The sequence below is a fragment of the Corvus cornix genome, chromosome 3 (assembly GCF_000738735.6).
Source record: "Corvus cornix cornix isolate S_Up_H32 chromosome 3, ASM73873v5, whole genome shotgun sequence".
NCBI classification, from domain to species: Eukaryota; Metazoa; Chordata; class Aves; order Passeriformes; family Corvidae; genus Corvus; species Corvus cornix.
The window spans coordinates 39,461,688-39,473,534 of NC_047056.1; the positions used below are offsets into that span (position 1 = coordinate 39,461,688).

General features: G+C 42.8%; 1 protein-coding gene across 1 annotated transcript in view; it reads right to left on the bottom strand.

Annotated features, from left to right (window-relative positions):
- Positions 1-11,805, bottom strand: part of LOC104684344 (circumsporozoite protein-like) — a 65,842-nt gene extending 54,037 nt beyond the window's left edge. Inside the window, exon 1 of the mRNA XM_010391630.3 lies at positions 11,184-11,805. Coding sequence (XP_010389932.2) covers positions 11,184-11,782 — 599 coding nt within the window. The 5' untranslated portion in view covers positions 11,783-11,805. The remainder of the gene's footprint in view (positions 1-11,183) is intronic.
- Positions 11,806-11,847: the final 42 nt, after the last annotated feature.

Sequence of the window (11,847 nt, forward strand, 5' to 3'; positions counted from 1 at the left end):
TCAGTGGCTGTTCACCTCTTCCCTACCAACAGAGGTCTGAAGTTTAGTTCTGATCCAACATCAAAGGGGCTTGAAGATAGCACAGCAAAAGTGTGGAAAGAAACAAAGAAGTAATTAAACCACTGTGAGAAAACTTTCTGATACAGGACAGTTTGAGACTCCTTTTAAGCCATGCAACTCTCTGCTTGCAAAGCTTCAGACTTTTAATGCAGTATATCTCATACCATGAGTTTCCATCCCTCCTGCAGCACCTGTCAAGGGTAATTCAGCCTTGAGAAGGCCGAGGAATAAATCAACAGGTGGTTGTTGAAAGAAGAGGAAACAACATGAGTAATACAAGGCTGGCCTCACACAAGAGTGAGTTACAGTGTGCAGCATCCTGGCATGTACACAAGGGAAGGCAGAAAAAGTATTCAGCAGATGAATAATCAAAGACAGAATCACAGAATATGCTGAGTTGGAAGGGACCCACAAGGATCCATGCGGGCATACCCGTGTTTCCTTTGTGTGTGACCCAAATCTTACTCCAAGTGAACACAACTGCTGAGAAGTCACTGTAAATGTACTATTAAATCCAAGTTCAAATCTGCCTGTGTGCTAACATTCTTAACTTGTTGGATTAATTGCTGGCTGCACATAAGATACTGTGTTGAACCCACACTTCTTTGAGTCAACATTGCTTCATCCTTCTGTTAGATTATGCATTGCCTACTTTTTCTAAAGAATTTAAACAAAGACCCACAGAGAGTGCACATTATAGTCCCAACCTCAGTACTTTATCTTTTTCCCCTCACAAAAAGGTTTTTGTTGTGCAACAGCACCTGCATCACAACACATATAAATTAAGAGAAGGGCCTGAATCCACAGCAGTCAAAAGACAGATGTAGTTGCAGTGAGGCAACACTTGGCACTGCCCCATTCTGCTGAGGTATTCAGCTCACAGAACAGCATTCACAAGTCCAAGCCAGACACCAAAATCCAAAAGAGCCTGGGCCTTAAGGGCTGAAGATCTGCCCTCTCACAGGAGCATTGACTTTTTTCATACTCTGGCTTCAGAGGCGGGGAGGAGATAATTTTAAAACCCTTAAAGTAAAAAAGAAGTACCCAAGAAAAATATTTCTCAAATCTGCACTCAAATGTTGCATCAACATTTTTGTAGTGACTTAGCTATTAATTTGTTACTATCTATAGGAGTTGGATTCTTTTACAAGCAGAAACATTTCACTGTCGTCTCTCCAATGGTGAAAACTCTCCTACAAAATGGCAAAATTTGAGTAACATGCTAGTAGTGGTCACTGCACTCACGCCCTATGCATAAAGGAGTTCACACCCACATTCCCTCACCTTTCAGGAGAGCAACATAACAACCAGGCTGTTGACAACACTGAGGGAGAATATTTAACTTATCTTCTGAGCCTACTACACAAGGCAAAGAGGACACCCACAAAGCAAGAAGTCTTCCCTAAGACAAGGACATGAACCTTGAGGTAGAAACAAATCCTGCACTTCATTTGCACCTAAAACTATCAGCTTTTTCTTTTAACTACAGTTGTCTGTCAAGAAACAGTAATCCACAAACAAATTTTCCCTCTTCCAAATCCTTGTTTCCTATCTCCTCACGAATGCACAGTTTCCCACACACACAAAGCTGCCCTTGAAACCCTAAGAGCTGTTTTTGAAACTGGAGCTCCACAAGTCAGATAGGACACCGTTACACAGGAAAAAAAAAAGTATTTACTACTCATGGCCAAGCAATAAAAATACCATTCAGGCAACTGTTCGAACTGCGGAAAGAGACCAAGTTACACGATCTCTATTTACTCCCTTCCCACACACAGGCTCCCTGGCAGATGAAACACAAGAAAGACCCCATTAGTATGCTCAGGAGTTGAAAGCTTGGGTTTGCCAGCCTTTCACCAGGCAACACAGTCAACACCAACCAGAACATGTCAACGTGCAGCCCAATAGGCTGCATAATTAGGCAGGTTCTGGCATTTTCCAGTGGCCAGTGCAGGGAGCTGTGTAAAACCCATCATGGTAAGGCATAACAAACTCCTAGAAATACAACCAGGCTGCACAAGAGCAAAGCCTAAGCAGTAAGTGATGTTGAAATCACTTATAAAAAGGCCGTATGAGCACATAAATAAAGGGGGATGGATGAACTCCTTCATACCTAACTTCAGTGTGCTTGGCCCCACAACCACAGTGTGCAGGTGTGTGTGACATTCTCGAATGCTTTTTTCAAAGAGGAAAAAGTGAATGCCAGTCTTCCTCCTGCCAGGACAGAACTGAGTGAATAAAGTGGCTCTGTTTGTGGAGCCACTTTGTCACCTGCTACCTGAGTCAAATCACAGGAGGAGTTGGGACATCCATTTACTTTGGTATTTCACAGGGATTTGCCAGCATTCTCAGCTCAGTCTCCTCTTCTGCAAGCTCCAACAGTGATTGCCTCCAGCTATTGCTCCGCCTGGCTGAGTCTTTCCATCCATTCAGCCTGGTTCTGACCTGAATCTGTATCATTTTCCCGGGCATCTGAGCACCAGATGCCCGGGAAAATGATACAGATTCAGGTCAGAGCCAGGCTGATGCACCAGCATCTTTCCCCAGAGCTGCTGCCTCGAGCTCTTGTCCTTGTTGTAACCCGTGAGAGGCTGGCAGAGAACTCGTGGTGGAGGAAAATCTGTTCCTGCAGCCACTTCTGACCTCCTGATCCCAGACGGCCGCCGTGGCTGCTAGAAAAGTTCTGCTCCATGCTTCAAGCCCTCATTTTAAACATGCTTCAGACTGAAAAAGCCTTCAGAAAAGAAAACCAGAAGCAGCAACTTTCAATTTTATAAGACCTTTGAAAGTGTGTGCAGAGTAACAAAGAAACATCCTGTTTAATCAATCATTTGACTGAATACAGAAGGCTTAGAAAAAAAGGCTGCTATTGGACACAGAACTACAACAATTTAAATGTCAAATTCTTGCTGTAAAGCACAGAGAAGTTACAATAGTAACCATAAGTTATGTTAGTAATTGTGCACCAAAATCAGTGCACATTTTTATCCTTCCCAAATTTTTCCCAAGAGCAATTGAACCATTCCTCTTTTCACTGAAATTTCAAAAATATAGATATTTACTTGATGCACACACCTGGAACAGAATTTAATCCCCTCTTGAAGTGGCTTAACGGTTAAAAAATAGCACCAGGCTCTAGGAGACAATGTGCAGTTCTAAATACATAAAATACTTTACCCATTTATACTTTAATCTGGATTAGAGCATGGCCAGTTGATGCTGCAGTACAAATACTTGGCAATAGCCACAGCCAACTGCCATGCCAGAAATGTACTAGGCAGAAGAGAAGAGAGAGCTGCTCATCTCATGCACATTTGATGTCAAAATACATCATCTGTGACTGCACATCACACCTCAGCATGGCTTTGTGTGGAAGACAAAACGCTCTGATTTACAGCATTATAGATGTTTGCTAAATGCCTTAATTGCCCTGTCTTCTTTCAAAGTGGCACTTTATTATTAGCTTACAGAGTGTGCTATGTAAGGCAGATAATTTTTTTCCTAGTTCTTTATTGACACCTTAAAAATCTGTATTTTACTAATATTCCTTTGAATAAGAAGAATGTCTGCTTTACCCCAGGATTCAGTGATGAACAGCCACAGTCAGCTCCTTGTTACTATGGCAATATTCCATAGGAGCTACAGAAACAGACCGATGCTTTTATCTTCTCCCTTTGTACCTAGAATATACTCACTTCCCCCTCCCCTCCTTTAATTTTGAACAAAACAGCCACAAAGAGGGATGGGGAATCATTCAGAGAATCAAAACAAAGGTTATTTTATTAACTTTGTTGTTATATTAACTGAGAATAAATTACAGGTCTGTGAATGAGATATAAACACCAAAAACCTTCAGATATTTTCTTGCAAACAAAGTGTTTTCTTTTTTTTCATGAAAAAAAAAAAAAAACCCTTGGAAAAAAGCCTTAGTGACCCACTCTGCTTGTTTCTCAAGCAAAGCTGAACCCCTTTGCTCTTTAGCTGTACCCAGGGAATGGTGAGAGCAAGGATCACTCACTCAACTTGCTGTTTCCCCTGAAAACAACTAAACCAGTCAATGTAGACACATTTGTCTGTGTCAGCTGCAATGAAATCCCATTTTTCATGTGACACCATCCAAGAGGTAACAGAAACAGGCTCCTGCATGACTACTAACACCACCTCATCCCTATTCATTTGCTTCTAACCAGCAGTGGTTTAAGCCCTCTGCTCTAACTCCTCTCAAGATTTATAGCAAAACATCTCATTTGCATCTCTTGACTCCACCCCTTGTGGAAGCTCTCCCTGTTTGTATCAATCAAAGCACACCAGATGAGGAAAGGTTTCCAGCTCATGGGATGTGATGGTTTGGGAAGCAGGCATGTTAAGCAGCTCAGTCAGCTGAGCCAAGGCAGGAGCTCTACCACAGCTGGGGATCAGCCAGTGGTGGCACAAGGTGGCGACAAGCAGTTTGCTGAGCTCCTTTTGTTCTGCTTACAATCTGAATTCATCCGCCAGAGGTTCGAGACAAAGCTACTGCCTCCAAACTTCTTTTCAGATTCATCAAAAAGGAAAAAAAAAAATCATGGAACAATTTTCCCCTAAAAAATCAGCTCTTCAAACTCAAGAAATGTATGTTTAGGATTTCTATAATGATACACTCCAGTTGCTCATTCAGAGGAGAGCACCATTTAGCAAATAATTTTTTGTAGTCCCTGGTTCTACTGACACTTCAGTACTGCCCTAGACAACCCATTTTTTCTTTCTCCTTTGCGCCAGTCTATAGTTTTGACAGCTCCACATTCTCAATGTATGTTCTTCTGGCTTTCAGCATTTTTAAAATACCTTTCCAGTGGAGGTAGAGATTCCTGATTACGATTTAAGCCTATGGGCCATTGGTTTACTCTTTCGGAAATTTCATTAAACTCTTAGATGTAACCTGCATATTCCAAATAATCCATAAATTGCAAGATTTTTATCTCAGGCAGCGGAGAGAAGAAATATACTGGCACACATTCCATAAGAACTCCAGAAAAAGAAAAAAGAAGACACCCCAGCAGTAAACTGTCAGTATGACCCATAACCAGTTTACCAATAGGCACGTGAATAACATATCTTGCACAGTAAACTTTCCCAACATGCCAGGAACCAAAAACCAGTCCAAAAGGCATTATAAGCATCAATACAAATTCAGTATTTGCTGTTTCACAGTAATTGTCCCCTGCAATTATGCCAGTTTAAATTAAAGATATCATGGTCATGATATCTAGTTAAGAGTATCTGAGTCAGACTATTTCCCATTTTGACAAAATGTTTTTTTGTAGCCTCACTAGGAAAAAATAAGAAGCCATAAGATTGAATACAATAGATTAATGTTTTCCATGTACTTGTAATTTAAAGGAATCGCTTGCTAATGACATCTTGTGCAGTATCCTTCAGATACACCTGCCAAGCCAAATTACTTATACTAAAATAACCTGTGTGAAGTCTACATACATTTTCCTCAAAGCTAAAGAAGCTCAGTGACTAACATGAATTGAAAAATACCCATTCTCCGTAGACCACGTGGTTGAAAACAGCAAGCAGTACAAAATACCCTCATAACAAGTACCAGGGCATCCACGTTCCTGTTTGATGATGGTTGTGCAGAGTGTTTGTGCCTGTCCCATGAAGAGATTTCAGGCATTGCAAACTGATATAGGGAAGGCACATGGACGTGTAAGACAGACCACTTGGATAGAGGCTTTCAATTCACTTTCAGTATCTGTTCAGCACTTCACATGGCGGTAAAATAATAAATCCCAGTGACACAGCCCCACACAACAGCCTCACAAAAACATTTATTCAACTGTTGGCTCTTCTTCTGTTTGCTTTGAAACTTTGCACTTCAGGGGTAAGGTTGAGAAAGGGAGAAAGGTTTAGCTCATTCTCAGGAGCTATATGAGGAGTTACAGTGGTTGCTGTAGGAGAAAAACACAGGGAGGACTGTATTATATGAGCATGTATTAAAATGGCTGGATCTCTGTTAAGAGCTTCACATACTAGGCACTAAGCAAATAAAATGCTTTCAAAGAACACAGCCATAATTACTGCATAGATTGTGTTAAAACAAACAAAAACTTCTCACAAAAAGCCGAGAGAGAAAAGTAAAGCCACACGTTCTTACTGAGGACTACTCCCTGTTTCCCGGCCGGGCCACTGCAGGGGGAGCAGGGGATGCAGCCCCCGGGCGCAGCTGTCCCGGGAGGTTCGCGTGGTTCCCCGTCCCAGGAGAGCGGCACAGCCCCGCCTCGGGACACCCCCGTTCCGACGTTCCCCCCCGCCCATCAGCTTTTCCCTTAACAATAGCTCCCAGGTGCTTCACGCACCGAGAAGCCTTTTCTGCAGAGTTTTGCTTTTATTTGCTCCTATTTCTATCCTAGTCCTAAATAACCTCTGTTAGTTTTAATTTAAAGCATTTAAAGTTTGGTCGCTTAGTGCTCTTCCCACTCGGGTTTTGCTATTCTGAAAGCTCCCTGGCAAAGTGAATGCTGTGATTCATTTTTCAGCCCCTCACTGCGTGCCGCACCTGCCCGGCTGTTGGGACCATGCTGGCGGGTGGAACTGCGGCAGCCAAGAGAATGTTAAAAAAAAAAAAAAATTTGGAATACCAGAATTTACTACAGTTTTCTCTCTCCTGTGCTAATTGTTAAGAAGGTAATAGCTTCAGTGCTAATTTATTTTTATGTTTAATTAGGAACCTTTTTTTCCTTTACATTCAAAGCTCAGCTTTTACCAGCACTCAGATGGTGAGAGGAAAGATAATGGAAGCATTACATTCCTTCTAGTCAGTGTACTGAGAGCTGAACATCAGTTGACCCTTCCTGAACAGTTCATTTAACCAAAAAGTAAAGCTAATTTGGGGTGTAGAAATCTCAGCAGTTTTATTACACCTAACACTTCCACCCAAAATGCGAGCCCTCACAGTAAGAATGACCTAATGTCACTGTCGTGCAGCTGGCAATTAAGCACCACAGCAGCCACTCACTCACCACCTTCCCCGCCCCCACCAGTGGAATGGGGAGGACAATCAACAGCAGAACTTGTAGGTTGACATAAGAAGAGTTAAATAACTAAAACAAAGTAAAATATAGTAATAATGATAAAACAAAGCGAACCAAACAAGGGATGCACAATGCAATTGCTCACACACCCACTGACCAATGCCAGACTCCATCCCCAAACCTAGATCGACTCCCCTTCCCAGAAGCTCCCCCAGTTTATATACTGGGCATGATGTTTTAGGGTATGAAAACATCTCTTTGGCCAGTTCAGGTCACCTCTCCCAGCTACACTCCTTCCCAGTTTTCCTTTTGTGTACCTCCTCTATAGCAGAGCATGAGACACAAAAAAAGTTCTTGATTTAGGATGAACACAACTTAGCAAAAACCAAAAGCTTTCAGTGTGTTATCAGCATTATTCTCATGCTGAATCAAAACACAGCGCTGTACTGAGAAGAAAATATCTCAACTGAAACCAGGACAGTCATTAACTCAAGACAGCTGACTGCAAAACACAGACTGCATGCTTTTGGTATCTTCAGTTTTATGAAAAAAAAAAACAAACCAAGAAATCTTTAAGTCATTCCAGAACTCTCAATCCCTCATTATATGTTGCTAAGAAGGGAAAAAATTGCTTTAAAATAATGTCCTTCAAACATAACCTGTAACAGCTCTTTCAATAAAAATAAAAGGGACTAAAAGACTTCATTGCCTCACTGTATATCTATGTATCTATACACCCAACTTACTCTTATCACTGGGAACCAGCTTCTTTCTCTGGAAGTAGCTCCTAACTCATACCACATCCCTTTGCTGGCTTGGTCCTGCAGCTGGGTGAGATCCAGGCGAGGGCCCATCAGCTGCAGGCATTCATTCAGTGAGGCTCACAGCTTTTTCCCCATGGTCTGAGAAGAAGCAAGAACACCTGTGAATAAGAAATTACTAGTACTATTTCCAGAGACTATTGCTGCAGGCCTTCCTTCCTGGGAAGGCAAAAGAAACATTCACATCTTTCTCGGTGACTTCTCTTCCAGCAAGTGCCAAAGCCAAGCTTTCTCAAAAATCTCTTCCTCTCTTCGCAAAACCACCAATGGGAAGAGGCTTTGATTAGGAGAGAAAACAGAATGTGCCTTTACCTCACAAAAAAACCCCACAAAACCAAAGAAAGAGCCCCCCCAACTGAAAGGGCAGTTGTGATCGAGACAGACACTACCCCACTAGTCCTCTCAGGGCAGCAGCCCCCAAACTGATGCACTCACCCAGCTGTGTGTCAGATCCCTTAGGCACAGCTGGGAAGGGTGTGAGATGGTGGGGATGTTTGACAACAGCTCAGGGAATATTGTTTGTCAGGGCTTTACAAGCATTCTGGTGAGGAAGATCACAAAAGAAGATAAAAGCTGGGCAATAACATGCTCCCCACTCAGCTTTGAAACAAAAAAAATGGTACTGTGTCAGTGGCGTGAGAAAGACGAGAGTTGGGCTAGAACCCAAGAGCAGACTCAGTGATGCACAGGGCTGAGGTTGTTCAGTTAGAAAAACACAGGCTTCACCTGTGTCTGGCCTCTCAGCCTTGCTCAGGAGCAGCAGGAAGGCAACACTATTTATCAGCTACCTTAAAAAAAAAAGAGAAAGACACAGAATATGTGTTGCTTGGGGGTTTTTTTCCACTGTAAATCATGCTGACATGCTTGGAGGAAAAAGCTATCTACCCCAAAGGAATTATTGATTATTTTAAGCATTCACAGCACCAGCTGCTCCTAACTCTCAACAACTAAAAGGGTTATGAGTGGGAGGCTTAGGCTGAGGCATTTTGAAGATGGCTAATATACTGTAAAAAGCAAATGTAGTGACTTCCAGGCTGATTATTGGTTCTTATGGCAAAATCAGATCAATGCCACCTGAAAAGTGTTCCTGAAGACATCTGATTTGTTCACCAGTACAGAACCAGAAAGGCTCTTACTTATGCCAATACACTAGGGTTCAGCTCCACAGGCTGAGAACTGGGGAGAGCTGGCAGTGGCCTTATCTGTCTGGGGAAAGCTCTCTCACCTTGACTGAGCACAGATGCAGCAGAAGGACAGAAAAGCATCCCACTTGAATTTGCCAGTCATGCCAGCCACAACCTGTCTTAAACCCATGTGTGTGAGATGGAGGAAGGCTCAGGCTGACTGGGGATCAGTGGGATAGGAAGTTTTGGTTCTCAACACTTCATAAGGCTTTTGCTCTCTCATGAAGGAAAGGAAGAGTGATTAATTTATTGTATGATGCCTACTGACACATAAATAATGGATCTTAGACAGCAGTAGCTATTCTGCACTAAGACAAATGCAATGACTTATTTGAGGGTTTTCACCACTTTCTGAATTTCCACAGGCATTTTTGTCTGCTACTGGGCTCAATTGTCTATTATAACACATATTAATGAATTAAATAAGCAGTTTTATTATGTTTAGCTACAATTTTTAGATACTGGAATCCAAGAGTTTTCTTTTAAACAGAAAAAATACGGAGAGGTAAGCAACATGCAAAAGGAACAGAAGCTACTACTGCTGGTTTGTAGGAAGTAACCTCCTCTGTCTGTTCTCCTACCACTTGTAAGATTTCTGGGCATTTCAGCTGAACGTATTCAGAACACTAAGGGCATAATTCCTCATTCAAAGAGAGCAGAAAGGGGACAATACTGAAAACAATAAATCTTGATGTTACCATTTAGTGAAGGAGATACTATTACAAGCAGACAGTACTTATATGACTCCAGGGAGTCCAGTAGCTCTTAGCATCCAGCCTAAAATCAGGACTGCATAACCACATTCTAGGATGAGGCCATCTCAGGCCCACTTCCAGTTACCATGGACAATGACTTACCTAACATAAAAGATCTTAGCTGCATGATCAGCTTTGTTCAAATAAATTCTTTAGGAGAAATAAATAAATAAATAAATAAATAAAATCTATCCAGGCAATTCCCAAGTTCTCAAATTCTTCATTCTAGGGGCAGGTTCTTTCTTTTTCGGAATTGGCAGCCCTTCAATGCCAACCCCTCTTACCCCCAGTTCACACTGCATTTGCTGCAGCTGTGCATTCAAATTTACTGAATTTTTTGCCACACTTCAGACTCTGAACAAAGCAGCTTTCAGCCTCACAAGTAAGCTTTAACATACTTCAGCCCCCAATGAGTGAATCACTTTTTCATTGCAACTGGACATACTGATTGTAGTTAATATGAAACCATGGAGCAGTTTAAGGAACAACATTAAGAGGCCAGGATGCTCATTTATAAACTCACATTCCCAAAAGAGAAACAAAAGGAAAACCCAGCTAACAGCTCAAATACTATAATTTCCATCATTGTTAGAAGATGGAAAAACAACAACAAAAAGTGGGTCTGACATCAATCCAGCATATATTGAATTTGGCAGGAAATTTGCAATTGTTGAGGCAGATTTGCTTGAAGATGCTAATGAAAACCGGTGATGTGACAGAACTACATGCAAACTCAGCTAAAATGATATGAAAATGCTTGTGTTTTACAGCTATCACTACAAATGACTCTACATTTGCTTAAATGAAATAGAATTAGTCTCCATACATTTTCATGCCCCATGCTTTTGTCTCTGAGCATATCTATTTCACAATTGCCTTATATTGGTTCATTATTTTTTTTCAATGGCAGTATCAATGCATTTAATAAATAAATATTTTCTCAAACCCTCTCCCCTGTCATTCCTTAAGTTTCAGGTGAAAAAAATGAAAAAAACACTTGAACAAACATGGAGCAAAACAAATTGCAGCACATCGCTACATCGTGCAACTACTATACTAGGTTTATCTCACATGATGTAATGGAATAGCCAGCACAGACATCATTTGGTATAAACAACTGACGTCTTAGTGAAATCTATAATCCCCAATTTGTGGCACTAAACTTTTACTCCACTAAGTAAATTCAACTTAACGTGTTCATACATGTTCAAACATTAATTTGCAAAATACTTACAGAATCACAGTAAACGCTTAGGTCTGACTGTTGTTCTGAGAAGCTGGATAACAACAACACAAGAGCAACAGTAGGCGGCCGAGACACTAAGCCTGATAAAGACTTACCCTTCCCTTTCCGCCCGTAATTGTTGTACACTTGGCTTCTCCCGTCCCCTCCTCGCCTCTCCCAACACACAGAGCTCTAAGGAGCACCAGACATGGCCATAGCCCGGAGCAGGGAAGGCTGCAGCGGGCCCCGGGGATGGGAGGCCGGGGGACGCTGACAAAGGATGCTGCTCTGAGCTCCCTCCCTCCTTCCTTCCTATTCCACCTCGTACATTGACAGCAGCTCGAAGGATCGGATGTATCTGAATTACTGCCTGGGCGGGGATGAAATCGCCAAGACCTAGCCGCTCGTCTCCGGTTCCCCGGCACAGGGGACTGGAGCAACCTCTGCCCACGCCGCGGCCGCCCGCACTGCCCCATCCTCCTCCCGTTGTCCCTGTCTCTCCCCGGGAGGGCTGCTCCCCGCTGGCGCGGTGGCCGGCACTGCTGCCATCTGCCCCGGCAGCGACGGGCTGGCCCCCGCCCGCTCGGTACCCTGCCTGCGCCGCCTCGCCGAATCCGCGGCTCTGCGTTCTCCCCGGAGCCGAGATGTCGGCGACTGTTCCGAGGAGCAAACGTGTGAACGGCACAGGCTCTTCGCACGGTGACCAGCCCGCCATCCTTACCTTGTGGACACCGAGATAGGGACACCGCCAGGCTGGGACGGCCCAACGCGAAGCTATCA